At 47.9% G+C, this 23208-nt stretch overlaps 9 protein-coding genes across 9 annotated transcripts; 5 read left to right on the top strand and 4 right to left on the bottom strand.

Annotated features, from left to right (window-relative positions):
* Positions 1-1295: 1295 nt before the first annotated feature.
* On the bottom strand, positions 1296-2363 carry N7520_001671 (uncharacterized protein; the record flags this gene model as incomplete). Its single annotated transcript, XM_057135606.1, has 1 exon — positions 1296-2363. One exon carries the CDS (start codon positions 2361-2363, stop codon positions 1296-1298), a length of 1068 nt encoding a protein of 355 aa, XP_057001542.1.
* A 357-nt stretch (positions 2364-2720) lies between these two features.
* N7520_001672 (uncharacterized protein) lies at positions 2721-3101 on the bottom strand (the record flags this gene model as incomplete). The annotated part of the gene is made up of 2 exons (XM_057135607.1): positions 2721-2954; positions 3009-3101. 2 exons carry the CDS (start codon positions 3099-3101, stop codon positions 2721-2723), a joined length of 327 nt encoding a protein of 108 aa, XP_057001543.1.
* A 1266-nt stretch (positions 3102-4367) lies between these two features.
* N7520_001673 (uncharacterized protein) lies at positions 4368-5224 on the top strand (the record flags this gene model as incomplete). Its single annotated transcript, XM_057135608.1, has 2 exons — positions 4368-4538; positions 4643-5224. The coding sequence occupies 2 exons, from the start codon at positions 4368-4370 to the stop codon at positions 5222-5224; spliced, it is 753 nt and encodes a 250-aa protein (XP_057001544.1).
* Positions 5225-6080: 856 nt separating this feature from the next.
* N7520_001674 (uncharacterized protein) lies at positions 6081-6685 on the bottom strand (the record flags this gene model as incomplete). The annotated part of the gene is made up of 3 exons (XM_057135609.1): positions 6081-6231; positions 6280-6297; positions 6360-6685. 3 exons carry the CDS (start codon positions 6683-6685, stop codon positions 6081-6083), a joined length of 495 nt encoding a protein of 164 aa, XP_057001545.1.
* An 885-nt stretch (positions 6686-7570) lies between these two features.
* Positions 7571-8124, top strand: N7520_001675 (uncharacterized protein; the record flags this gene model as incomplete). Its single annotated transcript, XM_057135610.1, has 2 exons — positions 7571-7964; positions 8015-8124. The coding sequence occupies 2 exons, from the start codon at positions 7571-7573 to the stop codon at positions 8122-8124; spliced, it is 504 nt and encodes a 167-aa protein (XP_057001546.1).
* Positions 8125-8692: 568 nt separating this feature from the next.
* On the top strand, positions 8693-8944 carry N7520_001676 (uncharacterized protein; the record flags this gene model as incomplete). The annotated part of the gene is made up of 1 exon (XM_057135611.1): positions 8693-8944. The coding sequence occupies one exon, from the start codon at positions 8693-8695 to the stop codon at positions 8942-8944; it is 252 nt and encodes an 83-aa protein (XP_057001547.1).
* Positions 8945-9031: 87 nt separating this feature from the next.
* N7520_001677 (uncharacterized protein) lies at positions 9032-10021 on the top strand (the record flags this gene model as incomplete). The annotated part of the gene is made up of 1 exon (XM_057135612.1): positions 9032-10021. The coding sequence occupies one exon, from the start codon at positions 9032-9034 to the stop codon at positions 10019-10021; it is 990 nt and encodes a 329-aa protein (XP_057001548.1).
* Positions 10022-11769: 1748 nt separating this feature from the next.
* Positions 11770-12525, bottom strand: N7520_001678 (Allergen; the record flags this gene model as incomplete). Its single annotated transcript, XM_057135613.1, has 1 exon — positions 11770-12525. The coding sequence occupies one exon, from the start codon at positions 12523-12525 to the stop codon at positions 11770-11772; it is 756 nt and encodes a 251-aa protein (XP_057001549.1).
* Positions 12526-19979: 7454 nt separating this feature from the next.
* On the top strand, positions 19980-22903 carry N7520_001679 (uncharacterized protein; the record flags this gene model as incomplete). The annotated part of the gene is made up of 3 exons (XM_057135614.1): positions 19980-20203; positions 22064-22679; positions 22730-22903. The coding sequence occupies 3 exons, from the start codon at positions 19980-19982 to the stop codon at positions 22901-22903; spliced, it is 1014 nt and encodes a 337-aa protein (XP_057001550.1).
* Positions 22904-23208: the final 305 nt, after the last annotated feature.

The following is a 23208-nucleotide window of genomic DNA, read 5'->3' on the forward strand; positions in this document are numbered from 1 at the left end:
ATCGGAATCGAGCTCCCGATATATCCGAGTCGAACGTGAGAAGGTCCAAGACACTCCCAAGAAATGCAATGGTGGTGATGACTGCATATCCTAGTTGAATTGAGGGCTGGGACTCAAAGAGAAGAATGACTGTTGGCAGAGTGCTCGTCCAAATAAGGAGTAGTACAGTTCCAAGCTCAAATTCCGATATCCGACACGCCGTTCCATGACTTCTGCGAAAGGTGGACGAAACTTGAACGAGTAAGGTCAACAAGCACCAAATCATGACGCCGGCGCAGAAGACGATCATAGAGAGGGTTTTGAGGATCTCATTTCCGAACGAAGAACAATGAAATAGGAAAATCTGTGCAAGAAGAACAGAGAAGTAAGACAATCCAAAAAGACTGATAAGAGACAAGATTGCACAATGCCAGACACTGGAGGGGTGATACTTTTCCATATTGGGCCCGTCTCTTGCTGGTGTAACTTACTGCAAGAAGAATCCCACTTTCCATGTAGAGCTGCATCATTTATACTTGACAAAAAAGTGGCAAGCTGACGTTTGGTGGTTTCTTGCATCACAATAATCAACAGTGGCGAAAGTGCTACTGTACGTCTATTCACTTATTCTCAAGTTCAAAGACTGTTGAAGTATTTGACACATCTAAACAGTTGAGTGAGGAGCCGGCTTTTAGTGAGGGCATCAGTGAGACAACTACAGACCTTGGCAGCTCAATACCGAAACGAAGCAAATGGATTGATCGACGAAAGCCAACCGACTACATTCTATGCGGTCTCAACTGGCGATCAAAGAAGCCATCTCAGTGCCGTAGTGAGGCCTGGTGAGACTTGTCGCGTTGCGCAGACGCTCAGCTGGTTTGAATGGATGCTACTGGCTGTAGCATCGCATAAATTGGTGGCAAATATATGAATACTTTGATCAGAGCCCACAAGAGACAAGAAGTGCCTCATCAATAACGAAGATAATACCAATTGGCGTACACTCAATGGGCGGAATAATAAATTATATCTGAACATTCTATGTTGTCATTCCTGGCCTTTCATGGTCATATTGTATCGAAATGTCATAAATCCTCCACTTAATCTAGCTATTAAATCACTATTTTCGCCAATACTCATAATTGATGCACCAATCCTATCATCTAAAAGACAAATAACGAAGTCCTCTCTGGAATGGAGCTCTCGCCGGCTTCCTCAGCCATACTTGAATCATTTTCGTCTTTTATGGACCACCCACCCGCTTCTCCCAGGTAGCGAGCTCAAACAGAACAAGCATTCATTCCTTGGTGAGGTATTCAAACGTCCAATCTGGGTGATAATCGAGATAGACTCAATTCTAGCGTGGGCAGACTGTCTGATGAGCCCGTGGGAGGAGTGATAGAGGGATTCTGAGAGAGCCATATGGACGAGGTGCTTCCAGGGCATACGCTACCCTCAGTCAAATCTGTACACGCGCCTCGTGACGCTTCTCTCTGACCAGCCTCAGATCTCACACTTCTATCCGGGGTGACGGATACCCATGGAAATATTTTGTCGAGCAGACTTGTCTTGCTTGGTCTGCGCCAGTCTTCGGGCTCATACTGAGATAGAATGGGTTGCGTGCTTGTCAACGACCGGAGACGATTAAACACGGAGAACTCCAACTTCAGCTTGATGCTGTACACCACGGTCTTGAAGCTCACTTGAATGTAATGCAGCTTGAACTCGGTAAGAAGAAGCAGCATATTCAACAGGACGACAATGATGTTGATCCAGAGCAGATGGATGATGGCATTCCGCCCATTACGACCTCGGGTCTGAATCATAGGCTTGAGAATTCGGATTGCTTCGTAGATGTAAATGCCGCAGATGATGAAATCCTGCACGCAGAACCCGGTGACCTGGATGCGATCGTATATCGCGGCGGGACGAGCGAAGCGTGCGTCGCCTTGGTTCAGGCCAAAGAACAGGACGGTCATGGGGATGTGAAGAATGAAAAAGTTCCCGACGATCATCCACAGCACCCACCGCACTTTTTCCATGTGGCGGACAACGAGATCCAGACGGGAATAGAGCACGACCGCCTGACCAGTGACCATGGCGTACCACCCGATGATGAAAGGGATGGACGTAGAAAGGTTAGATGCTTGAGAGACAAACCGAGCCATGGCAGGCAGTGCATGAACAAGAATGCCCCAAGACGCGACTTGCATGCTCCAGAAATAGAGACCGCTGTAGCGCTTGAATGTATCGAAGGTGACAATTGCCGTTTCGAAGGCATTGTATGCGCCGATCGCAAACATGGACACGACCTGAATGATCGAGACGTTCTTCATCAGAATGGCCCCGACGTCCGATGGCAGGCTGGTAATGATTGTGTCCATGATTACCAAATACTTATTCCAAGCGTGAAGAGATTTGAAATTCTGAGGTGGACATGGTGGATAGACGATTTTAAATACTACTGCGTAAACATGTGATTTCTTACAATGAGATCATGACATGGTAGCTGGCCGCTCCTTGGGATGACTTTTGGAACTGGTAAGATCTTACTAGATCCATCAAAAGCTGGGTGGGTCGCAGACTCATTGATAACGTAGAAGCTGACGAATTCTAGATGCGATTAGCCTCAATCCATATCCCTTCCAGATCAACTAGACAATGGAAATCTCTCGTGCGTCTGGCAGTCCGGATGCTAGTGAAAAGGTTAGAGAAATGCAGGTTTCTCAGCTTCCATAGATTTAAGAGTGGGACTGTCTGAGAAGTTGGGCGACATTCTCGTTAAACCATGGAAACGCTCGGTCGGGCAGGACAGCCTCAGGCGAGGAGAACGCGATTGTCCATGGGTGGGTGATATTGAAGCTGAGACTGACAACTTCTTTGAGGTAAGATTCTTCGGATTTTTGCTTCTTGACCGGAACAGACATTCGAGAAGAACTGTGGCTATCAAATTCCACATTGCGGGTGGTGTAAAACTGTGGTCTAAAACTAACAGTTGCAGGCAGAATTTTATCCTACACCAGACTCACCCGCGGGATTGAAACTTGCGAACATGGAACTGCAAGTATGTCTGGCCCACGAAGCCGACCCTGATGTTTTCGGAAGCCAATCAGTGTCTGCATTGTCCTTGAATTATTCATGTAAGCCCATTTTGTCCTGCCAACATGCACGACCCTGAATCAGCGGTGGTTCTAGACCATAAATAGAAATCAGGCAAAAAGGATGAAGCGTTAAGTGGACGATTAGAGTGTTGGAAGAAGGTTCGATGCAGGGAAAATGGCTTCTAGACCTTTCTCTCGACTGGATCGACAGAACGATCACCCCGGAAACAGAAAAGTGGGGAAGATCTTCCCTATGTGGAGTCATCCTTTAAAGAGTGGATCGCGAATCAACTTCAAGGCATCATTTTGGGAGCAACATTTGTAGCGTTGTGCTCTGTGCTCCCAAACCGTGAGTCACATAAGCCGTCTTTATCAACAGAGCAACCTTAGCAGGCATTGATTGTGAAGGCACACTCAGTCGCACATCCGTTAGTCAATCGGATCGTGATTAGTGAATTCAATGTCAATTTAGTGGTCCTTGATTGGTCAATCCCTCGACACGGGTCCCCGAGTCAGTGTTCCTAGTCTCAAGGTCCCACCGATAGTTGTCTCGATCTGATCATGAGTCACGTATTTCCAGGTCATTTTTGATTGGCTTCTTGCGCCGGGGTATGATAGTAGCGTTGCAACCTTTTGCAATGGAGGGACCCTGATAAGTCCCACGGCGAATAGCGTTCAGAACCAACAATCCCCCGTCGCGTTACCATGGTGATTGGCCGACGCTTGCTGCTCTTGAGCCATAGAAAAATTAGGATTTGAGCCATGCACTGTACCAAGGAAAGTGGTAATTACGAAAAGAATATGGATTCCAATCTCACCCACGTGGATTTTTATTTGGAATGAGCCATACTCAAAAAAGAAAGGGGTACACTGAATGGCCTTTTAATAATCAATAGCCTTCTGCATCTACGCCGCAGCAAGTCGTCATTTCATGTATATATCAATACATCTCCTTGTTCATGTACGCAACAGCGATTTTCCTGCGGACCCATATCAGTACATCAACAAATGCATCACGTCCAATATCATGCGGCATGTGGATGTTTTGCAGTATTTTCTATCACGCTTACAGATTCTGGGTTGTCGGTGTAAACGCACATCCAAGACTCTGGGCTCAGAAAACTGGTACCAATAGGGTTGCTTGGCAGGGACACACATATCTTGCTTCGTTTCAGATCCTCTGACAATGGACTCGTCTATATTTAAAGATACGACCTCCCAATCTTTGGCAAGAAGAAATCTTCTGCTTTCCATCCTTCAACCAATACTGGCTTGTCAAAACATAGCATGGCAAAGGAATCAAGCTCCACCGCAAAGAAGCCAAACATCCGAAGCAGGTCAAGGGTGACGCGTGCGAGGTCCCGAGTCGGCTCTCCCAGCTCTGCTCAATCGGAGGTCTCTGAGTCTCATGCAGACTGCCTTTCTCTGCATTCAGTAGTGAAGCCGTCCAAAGTCCCAGTATGTTGATTATGGTCTATTTTCAATTGCTCATTTCTTGAATTATCCTTCACTAAGCTAAGCACTGCTGATACCATGCGCTCTGGGCTAATCATACTGTTTAGGGACATCTCGTGTCAAAGAGTGACCGGAAGAAGGAGTACAGAGCCATTCATGCCAAGTGCCTTGATGAGATGGACAAAATTGGTCAGCAGTTTCGATTGGCCCTTGCGGAAAAGCAAGACGCAAAGGCCCATGAGTCTCAGTTGTTGCAGAAGATGCGAGCCGAAAAGGCTGAAGAGAGTTCGAAATTGCAGCAGGCTTTTGCGCTAAAAGAAGCCGCTCTGGCTGAGAATCAAAGACTTCAGAATGAAATTCGTCAATTCCAGCAGCAGGTGGAATCGTTGACTGCTTCGACACAGGATAACGTCCCATGGAACGAGATTCAGCTGGTATTGCATCAAACACATGGCGAGTTAGTATCGGCGACCACGCGATACTGGAACGCGATTGAGTCTCTCCAGAACCGCAGACTGGCATCCTATCTACCCGGCTCCGGAGTGATCCACGGAAATTGGACGGAGCAGTACAGCCCGCTGGGATCTTTGGGACACGATACACTTCCCGGGTTCTCCGAATCGGGTAATCTCTCGCTGAGCAATCAGCGAGAGCCTGGGGCAAACAATGTGTTTGATTCCCTTATGTGATGCGTCATGATCCTTAAGTAGCTGTGGGTCCAATTCAGAATAGTGGAGCCGTGTTTTGATGTCAGATATTATGACGCAGACAAGTACCCTATGGTCGCATCATCTTCGTCGGCCTACAGCTTAAATACGATCAATTTTACCTTGCTGACGAATTCATACCTTGTTTTGAATGGAGAACTTTCCGAAAAGTAAATATGTAGATGAGTTTTTAAAGCATTACTGTTCATCGCCAAGCGGGGCCCGTCACGTCCGCCCGGTGGATCGTGATCGCCGTCCTCTCCTAACTGTATGCGCAAGATGATATTCCACTGCTCGAATATTTTATCCAATCACGGTAAGCCTTGGCAACTGGCACGCTAGATGGTCTACCACTCAGCCAATTTTAGTAAAGTCAAATCAAAGAATTGCCACGGGTCAAATGATTTGGAATTATCTACCCAAAGCACTGAATGTAACATCAAAGATTTTTTTTCCTCAATGATCTCGACGATTATTTGCCAGGGCGGCCGCGCAGGGTTCCAGATCTTGCTTTCGAGTAGGCAATTTTAGTAAGTGGGTCGAATTGCACTGAAACACCGGCACGATAAAGCTTAATTGGCACGTGGCAAATAGTCCGTGCGCGTATCAGCGAAAGCAATCATGATTTAGACCGGTGGCGGTATTCTAATTCATACATGTCGGACCACTAAAACTTAGTGATTTGAATTTAAAATCTACTCAGGTTGGTGATGCAGCTGGATGCTGTGGCACGTAGGTGGAAACAAGTGGTAATGTGAATCACGTAGCATTACTTTGGAAACAAAAAGCCCATCACGTCAAAGTCCGAAACCTCATTGGCGACAACGTATTCACCCAGTCAATTATCCTCCTCTGTGGTGCTCTGGTTTTCCGAAGCTATCGTCTCTATGGCTGCCTCCACGGCTACCAATCGTTGAACAATATCGTCCAGATCACTGCGAATGGTTCCAGTCTTATCTGCAAGAGTGCTCAGCGAGCTCTGGATCGACCTAGAATGGTATCAGCGGTGTCGCCTTTTAGAAGTACTTCCGACTTACTTCACTCGGGTGTCTAGTCTGATAGATGTAAGGTTAGCAGCGAGGTTGGAATTGATTTCACAGCAGAGTCAGACACTTACTCGGAGATACACTGGAAAGCAATCATGACACGATTGTCCGGGGTTGGAGATTCTCCTCCAATTTTCTGCTCTCTCTCGACATCCTCTCTCTGGATCCAGTCTTCGGTGGCATCTTGCGGGATGCTACGCACCAGGGTCGTCTCATGTTGGAGACTGGGGAAGTTGTTCTCCTCACAAGATTCAATCTCGGTAGTGTCACCCTCTGCCGATGATGAAGAATCTTGTGAACTGTCCGAATCAGAAGGTGACAGTGATAAAGCGCGCTCTAACCGACGTCGAAAGTCTTCGTGTTTGGCGGGCCGGGAAGCCTTTCTAATTCCAACCATGCTTGTGGTAGAGAAGTTTTAGAACGGCGGATTTACCCAAGGCAAAAGTCGGGCAGCTTTTATAAGGTTTGTCCGGAAGGTCTGAGTAAGCAATTGATGTCTGTCGCAACAACGAAGACTCTCTCAGATGTTGAGCTCCATGGAAATATGTAGAGCCACATTGTTTAGGAATTTGCGAGTGTGAGCTTTTCACGGCTCTAGATGAGGTCAAAGCTGAACAAGTAAAGTCATGTAAGATCAAGATCAACAGGCAAGGTGAACAGGCAAGATGAACAGGCAAGATGAACAGGCGAGATCAACAGGCGAGATCAACAGGCGAGATCAACAGGCGAGATCAACAGGCGAGATCAACAGGCGAGTTCAACATGCAACTTCAACAGACAAGGTCAACAGGCGAGATCACCATGTAGAATTTCAACAGGTAACTTCAACAGGTAGCTTCAACAGGTAGCTTCAACAGGTAGCTTCAACAGGCAGGATCAACAGGCAAGATCAACATACGAACATTGCTCTAATCACATTAAATTTCATCCAGATTGTGCAATTTGAGCAATGCTCAATATTTGATGATCATTGTTGCTCAGGAGCGACGCTTAATTCGAAAACAAAAAAAAGTAAAAGAAAAAAGAAACAAAAGACAAAAGACCTCAGATTTCTGAGGATCAGAAACTGGTCAAAGTCTGTGATACAAAGCGCTTCTCAGGTGCAGAATCCTCAATATGGCTCATCAAACCAATCCATGGAACAGACTCTGACTCGAAAAAGTTTGACCAACTTCGCCAGTGAATGATACTCTTGACTAAGTCTAGCGAGTATTTAAAACTCAGCTTACTCCCCTCAACAAAAACTCACGACCGTCCCGTGAGCATCATTTTAAATTTCACAATGTCCCCACGTGGAATCCTGAGCTGGTCAGTCCAAGAAGAAGAGAACCTCCTGCGATGGTTAGATGAAAATCGTTCATTGCCGTGGAAAGATCTTCCAGGCGCATACAGAGAAAGGTTCGGCGTGGATCGAAGCGTTGAATCCTTACGAGGCAAAAAGTACCATATTCTGCGGAAGAATGGTCGCACGACTGCGCGATCTCCAAGACGTCAAAGTCACCGTAAACGACGAGAGCCCCGCCGTCGCTCGACAGAACAGACGGTCATACATTCAGACGCTTCAGCCGATGCGGCAACCCGGAGCAACATCGATCTGTGGTTTCAGACAATTATTGTGTCTGAATCTGATTCTGCTGATAGTAGCGAATCAACGCTGACACGAGGCTCGATTTCAGGTATGGACCCTCTCAAGCTGCCTTGACGTGAATGCTAACTCTTTCTTCAGATCGCTTGATGCCGGCGCTTAGAAATTACCGACCCAAGAAATTACGATCGTCGTCATGGATCTGGGAGTATGTACATCGGATGTGTGCTACTGGGAGAATGGACCTCTAAGGCGTGGTATATGAACATATTGTGAGATACCGCAGACATACAAAAAAGTACGATGAAATTGGTTAAATTTTTTTGCTACCACGCACTAAAAACAGTATTTACGACATGAGCCTATTTCAAATCCCCAGATGGCTTATTTGGTGTCTTGATTATTCACAGCACCACGGTTATAGTGCGAATAAAAAGGGATGCGGTAGTCTTGCATTATTTAGTGTTAGACCGGTACAACAGATTTGCAAAGGTTCATTCAGCGGGCTATACCTGCCCAACATTCAATAGTGGCTTTCCCCTTCGCCTCTCGCCATTCATCCTGTGGATTTTATTCTTGCTATCCTGCTTAATCTGTTTGATATTGATGATGCTCGTAAAAAGATTGTATCCTTAGTCAACGGAGTTTTGGTAGTCGTGAAAGCGGGGATCTTGTAAAAAGCTTTGGCAACATCTATTCACTATTCATGGTTTGTAGAATCCTTGACCGGTAAGAGAAACTGTAAGGCTTTAACACTTCTCATGCAAGCTCTCAAGGCCAACTTTCGAGAGTGGTCACGTTGGGGTACAATTTGTCCTCATGTGCAGGCCACCGACCAAAGCGGGTCAGAAAAGACTGGCCGTGAGACCTCAGTCGATGATTGCGCAGATCACTGATTCTGAAGCCAGGAACAACATCAATGATCCTGGGAGTGAGCTTGCTCCTGGGACTGTCGTGTTATGTCCCGGTGCCGCCGGCCTAGCTCTCGGGGACAAAAAGACTCGTCTTGATTCTCTCTCTAGGAATGGCCCCGCACAAATGCATCGTGGCTCTGGCTATATAATTGAGTGATGAATCCCGGTGCATTTCACATTACTGAACAGCTTTCAATGTCTTCTCATTTTGCAGACAAAGCCACAAACAAAGTTCTACGTGGTCATGGATACCTTCGTGGCCAATCTGTCCCCGGGGGTAGGAATTGTCCTCCAAGAAAACATCTCAAACATCATCGTCATATCGATACTCGCTACTGCCATATACAATGCCATGGAAACGGTGTTGATCACGTTTGACATTGTCAAAAATTATCGCACCCTCTACCTCTGGAGCATACAGGCCTCATGCTGGGGCATTCTTGTGCACGCTGTTTCTGCCATCATTTGCTGCACATCTCAACAATCCACACTGCCGACGTCCGTGTTATTCATCGCTGGTTGGTACGTAATGGTGACTGGTCAGGCTGTCGTATGCTACTCTCGCCTGCGCCTGGTTGTTCTCGATATCAGCAAGGTGCGATGGGTGCTCCGGATGATCGTCGTGAATGCTGGCATCCTACACGTCCCTATGACAGTTCTGTTTTTTGGGAGTATAAACGGCGATCCCCGCTTTCTCCAAACGGCTGCTATCTTCAATCGCATCCAACTGGTCGGCTTTTGTGTGCAAGAGAGCGTGATTAGTTGCGTCTACATGTCTGAGGCGATGCGCAATCTGATATGTGTCGCCAGACTTCGCGGCCGTGGGCAACCTCGAGCCACCACTCATCTGCTTGGCATCGGAGGATTTGTGTTTCTCCTCAACATTCTGCTCCTCTTGACGGAGTACAGGCTGTATTTCATACAAATCAGTCTACAAACTATGATATACAGTATCAAGTTGAAACTGGACTTCGCGCTGCTGTATCATCTTCGCACAGCAATGCATGCCGATGCTCTGGGCTTTCCACCGGGCCGGAGGCAAGGACAGTCGTCGTCAAGTCATGCGAATTTATTGAACACGGCCACCTCGCCCACAGCCGTTGCGCTGCAGGTGATAAGGCCATCTCGCGGTCAGGCAGTGGGAGACCAGGACCCTTATCACTTTCGATCTAGCGGTACTGCTGATTATCACGAAGCATTATGTGAGATTTCACATCATCCGGCAGGGACTTGACGAGAATATGTTGACTTAGCTTAGCTCACCTGGGCGGGTTGCCGTGACTGAACATCATTGTCAGTCATGCAGCATAGACTTTCCTACCAAAGTTTGCATAATCCATCACATTCTGTCTCCATCATAATCTGCAGTGAATGAAGATGATAGACAGCAATCACAAGGATGGGGTTTCAAACCTGGCCAAGGGGTCATTGTCCTGGTACACCCGGACCGAGTAAATCCCGCATAACGAGGGCGTGCACATATCCGAGGGTCATAGAAAATATCGAAATTCGTACCCTTTCCATGAAAAGCCGAAAGATCCTGACGTATATACCGATTAACCTTTCAATAGATAACTCTGCAAGGTATTGTGGAATGATCACAGGTCTTGAAAGTCATACTCGTCTGCTTTGATCGCCTCGCCCAGAATCGACGGTCGAGGACCTCTTAAGCGAACTCGACAACCTTGCTCGGCAAGGCTATGAGATAAGATTGTACTATTGAGAATTCCGGGGAAGCCCTTTGGTCTGAAGACAATGAAGGGACGCGAATTGACCTTAAGCAAAAACGCAATACTTGCGGCGATCTTTGGGCCTCAGCTTTCCTTCTGGTTTTTTCAAAGAAATAAGGACATTAAAAATACCTGCCATCTGATCCAGCACTGATGTATCTCTCAAAGAGTGAGAACTTCGAAAGATACTGCCCTGCGGTGCGCACGGCTACATCCGAAAAGACAAAGCAGCCAGTTGGGTATGGTCTTCTAACGTGGGCGATACTTGCAAACCTGTCCCCAATCAGGACTGACGATGAGTGACCAGTGTTCTGCCGATGAAGGGGTTCTATGGTGACGAGGAGGAAGAACTGCGCGTTGTTGTCGAATGTGACATCATGTTTTCCCGCAGACGGACATGAAAAAGATTCGATGGTGCGAATTTGGACAACAGGTGGAGGGTCGATGATCTGCAAAAGCTGCATGAAAAATAGTGTACGAAAGTCAGAGACCATAGTTCGTCCTCCGATGTCCAAATAACCTCTGATGATATTTTTTAGCGGTAGAAAATTTGGCATCTGGAGGGGCTCAGCTAATAGGCAAGTCTGTCATGTGCAAGGTGGCATCCCTGCGCATCGCGCAGTCCAGACGCGCCATGATCCTCAATCACACTAAGATTACTGAAATATTGTATACTCGAAATCACTTAGATGTTTGGCTTATCATATGATTATAACTGCCATTCCTGAGTTGTCCAGTGAAGAGCGTTTCAAGCACTGGTCAGATGGCTTTCCTGGCTCATTCTAGCACTGAAAATATTCATCCGCGCAAAAACGAGCATCTGATGCAATGGGCCCGCCGAGAGGAATAGTTGCATGAGACCTACAAATTTCCTGCGTAATTAGTGATTTTGGGACAAAGGGGTCTTTGATAAAGAGGCATGATCATTTCGATGTCGTGACTCTGCCCGAACCATAACTGTACGCTCTGATAGTATATTATTCATCGGTGTATTTTTGAAAGCGACAAAATCTGGTGCGGGACATTCAGATTGATCAAGGAGATGATCTGTCGGGTTGAACATATAGAAACGGCAGCATGAGAAGTACAATTAAAAAAAACCACGATGATTGGATACAAAAGTTTTTGGATAGCTATTGAAGCGGTTCAAGGAACTGAACTGTCGTCAAATCTCTGCATTGAGCATCATGGGGCGTCCTCTAGGTGGACACTGACTGTACTCCCCTAGTTCCTGACAAATATCAAACACGTCTCATTTGGCATAATCAAGGGCTACCTGGAGTCTGACTGGACTGGGGGCAAGATTGCCACCAATACCGCCGACATGGGCAACATCCCTTGTGTAGGCTTTGCGAACGTGACTCGCATTTCGAGTAATGGCTGAACATATATGGGTGAGGACATCACAAATCTGCATTCCTTGAATTTCCAGGCCAGCGTTCTGTGCTTGAATCGCAGAGACGTCAAATCCGGACCAGCCGTCGTTCACGATTGAACCAAAGTTAAACTCTCCCCACGTCGACGCATAACCACCTCTAGAATCCAAAGGGATGGCAGTTCCAGGTGCAGCGGCCCATCCACCCTGGGAATCCTCATCAAAGACTATGAATCGTGTCTGGCCGGCGGCAAGAGTGAATTCCCTGCAAGCTTTGCCGTACCAACCGCCCTGAATACCGTCTGGTCCAAGTTTATTCCAGATCACCACACTCCAGTCTTCTCCCCCTGCTGGTCCATTGAAGCGAACCACATACTTGTACTGGTTGGCTCGATTGGCAGGGAGTTCGACAATGTTACTCCCATATGGAACACCGACATTGCGTGGATGTGCTTTCCTGTCGCTCGGAGGCGTGAGTCTCGCGGGGTTCGTGACCAGGTACATGCGAGGTGAGATGAAAACATCCTGTCGGGGCCATTTCGGTGCACTTTCTGAGCATGGACATTGTCGGTACCCTTGACAGCAGATTTCGAACCATGTGAAGGCACCCATAAGCTGTAGGATATGCATCATTGCGGGACACATGTGTATGTGAATTGAATGCCGAAGTAAATGAGATTGATCGAGAGAGAGGAGCAAGCTGCACAGAGAAAAGCTGCACAGAGAATACTCTCGACTTATTGTATTGTGCTTCGCCAACAAGTCGTTCCTCGAATGATTCAGAGGGTGCAAGATGGTGAGAATGTTTTTCTTTGTTCGTACACTTTGGTCCGTTGAGCTCGAGCATGAAAAGTAATACTGGTACATACGAGAATCCACAGTGGCCTAGGTTTGCTGGGAATTCAAATAGCTCGATTCTGTATGTGGGAGAGACCAAGTACTTCAGAAAGCTTCTAATTGCACCCGGGAATATTTGCGTACGTACTTTTTTATGATTCAGGTTCGCTGTGTCTATTCTGTCTTGCCTTGATACAATGAAAACGACTTTAGTTTTCGATCGCCTTGTTTGTACCAATGTATAGTATGATAATCGCATTTCCACATCCTGATAATATCAGCCTGGAAAGGCAACATAGACAAATATCAGGTATAGATTTGTAGTCATTGGGCGCTCCTGGATCATTCAGCTCAGTAGTTCCAGGAACCCAGAATTCAACTCTCTGTATCCGACAACTGGCATCGGCTCAAGCACAGCTCATGGTGTGAATTGTCGATGTGTGTTGTCCTGGACGAGTCAAAGTAAGAGCCGTAGTACTACAATCAATGTAGCATGGCTGTAGTGGAAATGTTTTGAGTGGGCGATGGCTTAGACCCTGAAAATTCGATCATCAACAAGTGAGGCCACTTCCTCAGAACACAGCATGATCGTCGGCTTCTGTTTGAAATCAACAGCCAATGCTGAAATTCAGATGATGGTGATAAAAGCGCATGCTGTCGCAGTGGAGCGATGATCGCTGCCCACCGTTTCAACTGTTGAAAGTACGGTCGTTGAGACAAGGTTGAACGTTGATCAACGCTCTTCAGACAAATAATAATTAAAAATGAAATTATTTCTTTAAAAATTTATTTCTATTTGAACATTTCAGAAATTGACTTGAGGGCATACAGTAATTCACCCTTGAGATGACCGTTCACTCTTCACCTGCCTGTTGACATTTGCATAGCCCACTACTTCAAGTAAGTCGAGGTTCAACAGGCCTGACTTTGCACAGGTAACTTCGATGCCCCGAAAACAATGCCCCTCAGAAATCGACAGACCAAGAAGATTTCACCGCGGCAATACAAAGCAGGCGGTAACAAGACCTGTAAAGAGACCTATAAATATGGCCTCCTTCCCACATTCTCTGTCAAAATAATTATCTTCCTTGCCATATCTGACGAGTTCCTCCAAGCTGAAACCAAGGCGCCCTGCTACAGCAGATGATGCGTCACTTCTCTTTGACCCCAAGCATTCGCTGTGACTGACATCCTCGGTGTACACAGAAGCCACCAAGTCACCTGCCTCTCCCTTCCCACTGGTGGTTCACTCCACTGTGCCGGTCTTCGTGCCTGCGGGCCAGAGCTTGGGCCTTGACTGGCGACAATCCTTTGGTGAGTGCTGTACTCATGTGCCTTGTCGAGTTGAGCTAATAGTGTGACTTCTGACTAGCTTCTTGACCACAAGAGTGCAAGCGAGGCATCCCGCAGGTAAGTCCCCTGTCAGCCCCATACCCGTTGGCCAGTGCTAAAACTCCCCATGTTACGACCAGTCAGGTCTATACCACAGCCCCAAGTCAGCACTCCAATGTTATACAACTACTTGCCAGTCACACCGATAACAATCATCATGAGACCAACTTTGGTTCCACTGCTGTCATGTGCTTGTCGAACAGTGCCTCTAGCGAGATCATCTGCGAGATCTTTGAGTATCGAACACCGCCATCATTAAGCCCTTTCCGTGCACATGTCGCCGTTATCCTGAATGTTTGATGTTCTGATAGTGTCTCAAGCAAGACTACTCGTGCACTTCATCGCGGTCACAGGTCTCGTGCGGCTGGATGTGTGTTGAAATATGTACGCCTGTTCGGTGCTTCTGCCCCATCACCACCCGTTCATCGTCAGCCATGATCGTGGCTGGGTACAGACAGAACAAACCGACCTCATGGACCTAAAAGAGGGAACATGCGTTGGGTCGGTTGGAGTTGGGACTTGTCTCCCCAAGACGACCCTTTTACTGTCTCGGCAGTGTCGTCCGTCGTTGGTGCAGGGTGAGACGAGATAACAAGACCGTGAGTGAGCCCACATTATGAGACACATGCTGACTATCTTGCAGAGTCACTAGTCAAGACGCTGCGAGACATGTCGTGCAGCTGAACGAACCTTGCACCGTCGCCACCTTCCATGAAGCGATGTATCTCGCTTTGGAAAACGTGCCGAAGTGAAGAAGTCGACATGAATTAGGCTTGCCCGATCACTCCACTCTTTCGCCTCACCCACTGATGCCCCCTTTTTGAGAACATCACTCTATATCTCTGGGAAGTTGAGGCAGCCATGCGACCAATGTACCGGCCGCCAACACACGGTGCATGGTAAGGTGATGAAGCCTCAGTCTGTGGATTTCGAGGAACCCTTTCATGGTGGGACGGGCTTCCTCACCTGCGGAGGGTGCGAGTCAGAAGAATGCGGGAAGTCCATCCGATGGGTGGACAGATCTTGCTTTTCGGGATAGACGTCAATCGCCATGGACCAGTCCAAGAAGAAGGCCATGGAGCAACCAGACCTGCCACAAGGCTTGTCGCTTTCTGCTTTGCTCCTCCCCCTGCCAATCTGGTGGAAGCCATTGTCACCAGAGGTTAGAGTCATCGCTTTCGACGACAGTGATTCTTTCGAAGAGATATGCGGCTGTCTGCAACAGCAGATCGCAGGCATATCGTTCATCAATCTTGTGCAGAGCCAGCGACAGAGCCTGGTTTGTGCGGCCCAGCAACGAATGAAGCGACCATCGCCCCCGCTAACCAATAGTTGCGTTCCCTTCTGCCTCTTACAACTGCGCGAGACGTCTCCATTGGTAGCTCGCCAGATTTATGCCTCCTGAGCGCATCAAAAGTCGTGATCCATTGTGCATGTGTTGCCCTACTGGGTGCTACCACTGGGCCAGGAAAGTCATTCGAACCGTTCCGCGTGGCGTAATAGAAGCGGCTTTGGGCAGACTCGTTGATACAGCGCTCGTCATCGCCGAGGGAGGAATGGGCACGACCTGGATTTGCGAGCCTGTATCTTGAGCATAGCATCATATGCGGACAGACCCTTCTGTTTTCACAGGCCCCTGCTGCCCAAGATAAGTACCAAACCTTTGATCTTCGGTGTCGGTGCTCACTGCTCACTGACACGGATCATACACCTCCCGAACGATGAAATCATCCAACTCCGTCACGCTGTTGATATCGCCATCACTCGTGCCTATCAGCTAGGGTCAAAGTCACAAATCTCAACCGCATCACCATATCCCGCACGTTTGACACCTATGAACCTGGCCACCAAGCCGACCAAACTTTGCCTCTCCTGGCTTCTTTCAAATATGACAGCATGAAAACTTTGTCTTGTGCAGCTATGTCCCGGCCAGCCCAATACCACACGAGACTGCGCTGAGCACCGAACTTGCGGCCAGCCCAATCCATACTCAACCGCCTCAGGTTAACACTACAAGGGTGGTACAACTGTCAGCCCGGTACCTGGATAGGTGAGTCAGGGGTCGTTTCTTGATTCAGTCACTAATACCGTGCCCAGTGGGACATGCCTCAGGCACACGTCGAGCAAATGATCCATGCTTCAGGCTACGACAGACTGCCACCTTGCAGCCCATCTTGTATCAATGCACACTCGGCCAATATTTCGCGAGAGTTGAAAATGATATCACTGTACCAGACAAGTCTACAAACCCATTCAGCCATGGACAAAGAGATATTGTGGAGCAATATATGTACGGGCTGAAGAGTTGTGAGATCGAGGATGATAAATTGTGAGTGGCCCCATATCGCCGGATGTATACTGACATCTTTGGAACAGTCTTTGAACCGTCACCCGTCAAGTGCGTTACATTGTAACGACACAATGTGCACATACTCGCTATCCTCGAATAACACATCCTTCCCGCGGGGAAGATCATCACTCGACATGAACATAGCAGTGGCAGACGAAAGTCTGTGGTATAAGGCTGCTCGGAAATCGTCGCGACTGCAGGACGCTTGATCAGCACGATCAGTGTAGCAATCTCTTCGATGAATCCGGTAATGCGGCCAACCCATTTGGCGAGAGACATGGGCTCCTCGCTTGAGCATACCGAGTGACGGGGATGCCGTCTCGACATGGACACGCGAGCTCGGCGGCATGCAATCAATTGCGGTGAAATGGCAGTTCCGCCATCGCCTCAAGGTCAAATGCCGACACCGAATATCCCTCGCCAATGCCGACTACTTGGGAGTATCAGTGTCCAACTTCCAACCGAGATGCCAATTATGAAGACCGCATTCACACTACACATGGCTGGCCGGGTGATCAATGGCGAACAACCTATATACCATGCACTCCTGCTTGGTTTTCCCGGTAGCAGCCCTCGTCACGTAAACTGGGGTGGGGATCCGAGACGGGGATCATCACAAATACCGTCGGCCCTCAAGCCCAAATATTGAGCATTGGCTCTTTTGCCAGGCTTTCCAAAAGCTCACCTGGCGATTGGGCAGTGCCAGAATGAGTTTGTTCGATTTGGATGCACCCTTAATCCACCCTCCAATCGCCAGTCAAAATGCTGATCAGTCATCGGATAAATGTGAGTCAAAGGTCCCTTTTCTGATCTAGAGTGAGCTAACGTATGCCCAACAGATTTTGTCTCGATGAAACCCAAAGCACGCCATCACCGCCGCAGGCATTTGACTGCCTTGTTTCGGATATGTAGCTCATTTCAAAGTAAGCGTTGTCGGTTTCTCATACGAAAGGGCATGCTGAGCGACATGCTCACGAAGGACTGACCGCCACGGTTGGCTGGTTCAAGTCAGTGCCATGGCTGGACTTGGTCGGTCTTGAGTCAGCTTTGTGGGAGTTTTCTTGTGGGAGTTGGCTTGTGGGAATGGGCGCGTGGGATTTGGCTTGTGGGAGTTGGCTTGTGGGAATGGGCTCGTGGGAACGGGCTCGTGGGAGTTGGCTTGTGGAAGTTGGCTTGTGGGTGTTGGCTTGTGGGAATGGGCTCGTGGGAACGGGCTCGTGGGAGTTGGCTTGTGGGAATGGGCTTGTGGGAGTTGGCTTGTGGGAGTTGGCTTGTGGGAGTGGGCTCGTGGGATTGATATGTGGAATTCGGCTCGTGGAAGTGGTTCGACTAGGACTAGGGGGAAGATACCTCTGCTCGAGGTATGCTTCATAGTCTTTCTTGTCGGCTACAGCTCTGATATCACCTAAGAGAAAGAGAGAGAGGCCCAGCGCGATCTTGAAAGATTGACTAGAGCGAGCATTGATTGAGTCGAAACTTGGACGCCGTCAGAGCAACTGCGTGGTCTGTAATATCTACCGGACTTCATCAGAGGATCAAACATAAGGTAAAGCCGAGTGTTACAAGCGGTGAGATCCGATGTCGACTGACTTATTTCAAACGGCCACTGTCATGTGCAGACCAACTCCGCCGGACGTCGCGTAAACAACACTGCAGCGCGCGTCTGGGACGGCCTCACCGCCTTTGTCGTCGTGTCAGACTGGTGGACGGGAACGCCAGTCCAACCTCTCTCGCTTTGGACACACCAGGCTGATTTCCATCCGTGAGGGTGCGAGTGCCGACACCATTCGACATTCTTACTCGACAAGCAGCTCAGCTTGCGAATGTTTATCATTCTTGGCGACCCTGCCTCCCTGCTGCGCGACCGACTATTACCGATCTACGTACACTGCAGTAGTCGAGCGAATATGCATTCCAGGCTGATCCAGTCGGCATTTGCGGTGACATGCAAGCAGATGCCGTCACCATGTCCTCGGTCCGGTCGAGAGAAGACGATACTCGAAACTTGAGTAAAGGTTCAACACAGGGATTCATCTCATGCAATGAGAATCTTGATGAGTGTACTCTCTTCATGGGCTGATTGGACGTGACTATCAAGCGGCACGTATGACATTGCGCCCGCTGGTACTTGATCTTTTGTCGGTGGGTGAAGCCACATCTGCCCAGCTATGCAGTGCAATCTGCGAGCTCGGCAACTTTGGCTCAATCCAAGCCCTTCAGAAGCCTTCCGTCCTGATCTTGTCAGTCGTTCTGAGGTCTGGGAGGTCTCAGAGGCACTCAAATTACGCCGTCCCTCGCAGTATCGGTCAAATTGCGGTTCTGCTCGAGCTATTCAAAGCGATTGGAGGTCTCGAAATGCTTGTTGTGTGCTGACCCGAAAGCTCACATTGTTTCCTCTCAAACGGCCTTTTCACGTGATATGTGCTTCAGCCCCGATGTTGCTGAAGACCAGTCGAATGAGCTTCCAAAAATCCATGCCTATTTTATTGGCGGTTCGAAAAACATACGGAATTCTGTACTCGGTGATATCAATTTCACCCAGGAACTCACTTTGATAGGTGTGGGAAACTATGAAGAGGAAGCCATGACCGTGTAAGGCAGTCCAACTGCCATAGCAGAACAAAGAAGGAGTCTTGCGTATTTGTGCTAGCTCAGTCGCTTGTCATTCAGGTACAATAGTGGGAGTTGCGCTACAGTGCTGTGGTGTGAGATGCAAGCTCGGTGTCTCTCTACGTTGCATCGTCCTGTTGAGTCCTTGTGACATCTGCGCCGCCGTGTACATTCCTGCATGACTGCGTGAGGTCATCTTTGCTCGGTCCAGGCCCTTCTCGGCGCGCCCGTTTGCTCCTTTTCCTAACACAGCAAGCTCTGCTGGCTTTGTCCTTGAGAATGCCATCGTGCTGAACGCGGGTGATGCGTCATGACACAACGCTTATTGGCCACCTCATCAATCACACATCTCGGCTTTCGCACCGTCATGTGTCTCATCAGACAGACAGCTGTGTCCCTACGTCGCTGATGTCTCGCAACGTATGATCACCACAAGGCCTTGACTTGCCTTTAAAGGCACATCTCATGTTCCTCGTGAGCTCTGACTGATGAAGAGCGACTGTGAGGTCCTTTCGTAGTATTCTCATGTGCTATCATCTAGTTTGAAGTAAAGTGCTCGTCATGCTGGGCAAACTCTAGGTCGGTGATGCAGGGCTCATTATGCTTTCGTCCTGCACACTGCTTCCGCCTACGTAATTCTCTGGTAAAACCTCAATGGTTTATCCTTCTCGTAGACTGACGACTGCTATCGGTAACACAATTGCAATATACCATGCTGTTCGATAGTCGTACTACGGCAGCCTCGTCAGGGTGTGGGGCAGGAGACTATGAAGGCTATTATAAAGCTTGATCTCCTAGTATTTCCAATTCCTCCCTTTATCTTTCATAACCGCATCAAGAAGAGTCGCCAGTCAAATTCTTCTGATTCCTGTAATCAAGATTTCCTTGTTGTGCAAACATGGAAAGAAGCGAGCCGCCGATTAAGTCTATGATAGGAGAGAAAATACCAGCCTTGCTAACGAAATGCCTTGCAGCTATTTCTCCCAAACCTCCTTGTGCTGTACAGAAAACCCAAGTCGCCCCAAAGTCACCATCAACAAATGAGGCAAGTCGCCACACCGATATTCCAGAACCCGGGAAAGAAGATCCCGTTGACTGGGATTCCTGGCTCACTCCCGAACCGTAAGATCAACGAGATAAGAGCAAATATGACACAGAATAAAGGGATAGCGCATGAGAAGCTAGATAGTAGGAGAAAATAGGAGACAATGACATATAATAATCGCAGAAATGGAGTTATAACAGCCGAAATAAAGGAGTCAAGGGAACCAAAGGAGTATATTGTTGTAGATGAGAAGAAAGCTCCGCGGGTCAGGTAGCCCCGTGACATGAGAGATATGTCACCGCAAACATCAACAGAGGAGGAATATTGCATATGTGGTCTGTTGTTCTAACAGTTGCAGCCTCAGTTTCAGCCTCAGAGAGTGGGGTGGGAAATCAAGAAAATATCCTTGAATTAAAGCAGGTTTTCCTGGACTTACGCTGGGGTTGAGGGAGTACTTTCAGGCAGGAAGACTTAGGTATTCTTGGAGTTTGATGGTGTTTTTTGAATCTCATCGTCGGCAATGCCGGGACGGCCGCAAGTTGGGCAAACACCACAATTCAAGCAAACACCAGATTTTGGAGACTCGCTGTGAGGATTTTCTCTAAATCTCTCTAGTGTTTCAAATACCGGGTGTATTATTACCGACCCCGTGACGATCATGACGAGAAATGTGGGTATGGCAATGATAAGTATTGTCTGGAACGGAGCATCATCCATGCATTTACTCAGGTATGCGAGAAAAGCATTGGGATAGGACTTCATACTTGTAGTGGTTTTGGACGTTGTGAACTTGGCGTGAGTAATGAGAATTGAGGGAAAAACAAGAACTCTGGGGCTAAATCCTATATAAGCTTGACGTGTCTCGTAAACATTCTACCGAGTAACTACTAGCGTTCCCAAGTTAATGCTTCTGCCTATTCAAACCCTATTCAGACCCCTTTGTTTTCCTTTCTTGTGCGAACTACCAATGATAAGCTAATCTAAAACTGTTGGACATAAACTGCCTCCTCAAAGTGCCGGCCTAACTTCGGCCCCACCTCAAAGTGCCTTAATATGCTACGAACTCTCGTTCTCCACCTCCCTACGGTACGCCGTCAACCACTAACTTTCAAAAATTATTACTCTCAGCAAATATTGACTTCTGCTGCGACAGGCCCGGGTCCACGTGTGTTGACTGCCCACCATATTAACAGATTTGTACTCCGTAAACTAGTTATAGGAAGTGATACGCGTTTTCTAGCCTTATGGGGCAGCACCAAGCTTTTCTAGGATGGTTAGCCGGGCTCGGCAATTCCATCTGCGGCAATTTGGAATAAACAATGAATAAATCTCGCTTTTTATGCAACGACATAATTTTCTATAGTATGATTATCCCCGGTCCCTGACCCGAAGAAAAATTGAACACAGTTCGTTAGAAATTCGAGGAGTCGATGGGGCCGACTCCTCCCGAATTTGCTGTGTCAGTTTCTCTAAACTCATCAACTTCGCTCGCTCCACTTTGTAAGAAACGCGATTGACGCAGCTAAGCTCGTTGTTTCTTTTGGTTTGGACTCTTCTACCTGAAATCAAAAGGCAGAACGTACTGGAATCTCATTCACTTAATTGTTCCATTCGAAATTATGGAGAACAATTTTGAAAGCAAACACATCCGGTTGATGAGATCCAAATTACTGATTCCCAATGGAGCCTTGTCCGAAACGGCCTTAACGTGAGACCATGGTGGGTATCTGTATTTAGTCCATTGACATCGGAGAAATTGACACACCATACTACTTCCAACTTTTAAGCACAAGAATTTCTCCACCGTCGTCCGGAATACATAAACAGCAGCCAAAGTAGCTAAATTTCTGGGAAAATCATTCAAATCCCTGTGCATTGGTTTCTCAGAGTGATCTCTTCAAATGATCTCTCCTACTTGGCTTGGCCCAAATTCCTAGCATTGTTGCTAAGCCAGTGGCTTCAAACAATTCTACAGACGTCATCATTACACTCACTGCCTCTGATTACTTCCCAAATTCGAAGGGAAACTTGAGTCTTTTCGACGTGGATTGTCTGTTCTCGGGTTATGACGCCGATACTCGCGCCTGGCTCATTTCCCTTGACCCAGCCTCGGCCACTACCGACGAGGAAAAGGCAATCATACTTACTGAAGCGGCCTACTCTAAGAAATTTGACGAGAATGACTTAGATATGGTTGAAGATGTCGAGTATATGTTGGCTCAGGTTGCTGGCAATACGACTTCTCTCGGAAAGCGTACCGGCTCTAGCACCTTTTCCACGAGCTCACGCCACACTGTGAAATGGGGCGCTTGCGCGGCATTTTTTTCATGCATAAGTGGAAAAACCTGTAGCTTTGACCTCGTGACGGACAAGGCTCCTCGCAGCAAGTGTGTGTCCCGTGGAGGGAGTCACTGCTGTATAAGCTGGTCTACCTACAAGGTGCGGGCAGCCTTCTTCTCTACTACCTGGACATCATGCGACTCCGAGGTCGAAGCGGAAGACCTAACGAACGCCTCTTGTGAAGGTCACGGCAGCTCCTCTCAGGGTGGCGACGTATGCCTCAGTAACAGAGCCACTCATTGTGGCTGATATCCTTTCATAAGGCCTGGATCGAACGTCTGTGCTTGGGTGAAGCTATCGGCGCCAAAAGCACCAAGGCAGGAAATGATTACAATGTACTACGGGAAAAGAACGAGAGAGCACACAGGAGATACTGTACTGGGTGGGATGGAGAAAGGAGGGAGGCTGGATGCTTGTCAAAACAATGGATCATGTAATTACAATGGTATTGAAATACCGCCAAGCACCAGTCCAGGGGCAGCTTAACTATATTAAGTATAGTTTGATGCAAGATAAAGTTCTTGTTGGAGCACCTGTATTTATGGTATTGTCCTGTCACCCTGATACGCACTACTCATGCATTAGGGTTAGACCTGTATCTGCAGTATTGGGTCGTGACCCACAGAACTCCACAACAATACAACTGAGATACACATGCAACAACACTTAGCACTGTTACAGATAGATGTAAATTACCTGGTTGGCTGGAACGATTGATACGTTTCGGGAAACACCTTTATTA

This window comes from Penicillium odoratum, assembly GCF_028828045.1.
Source record: "Penicillium odoratum strain IBT 22623 chromosome Unknown utg000001l_segment0_segment0, whole genome shotgun sequence".
NCBI lineage: Eukaryota > Fungi > Ascomycota > Eurotiomycetes > Eurotiales > Aspergillaceae > Penicillium > Penicillium odoratum.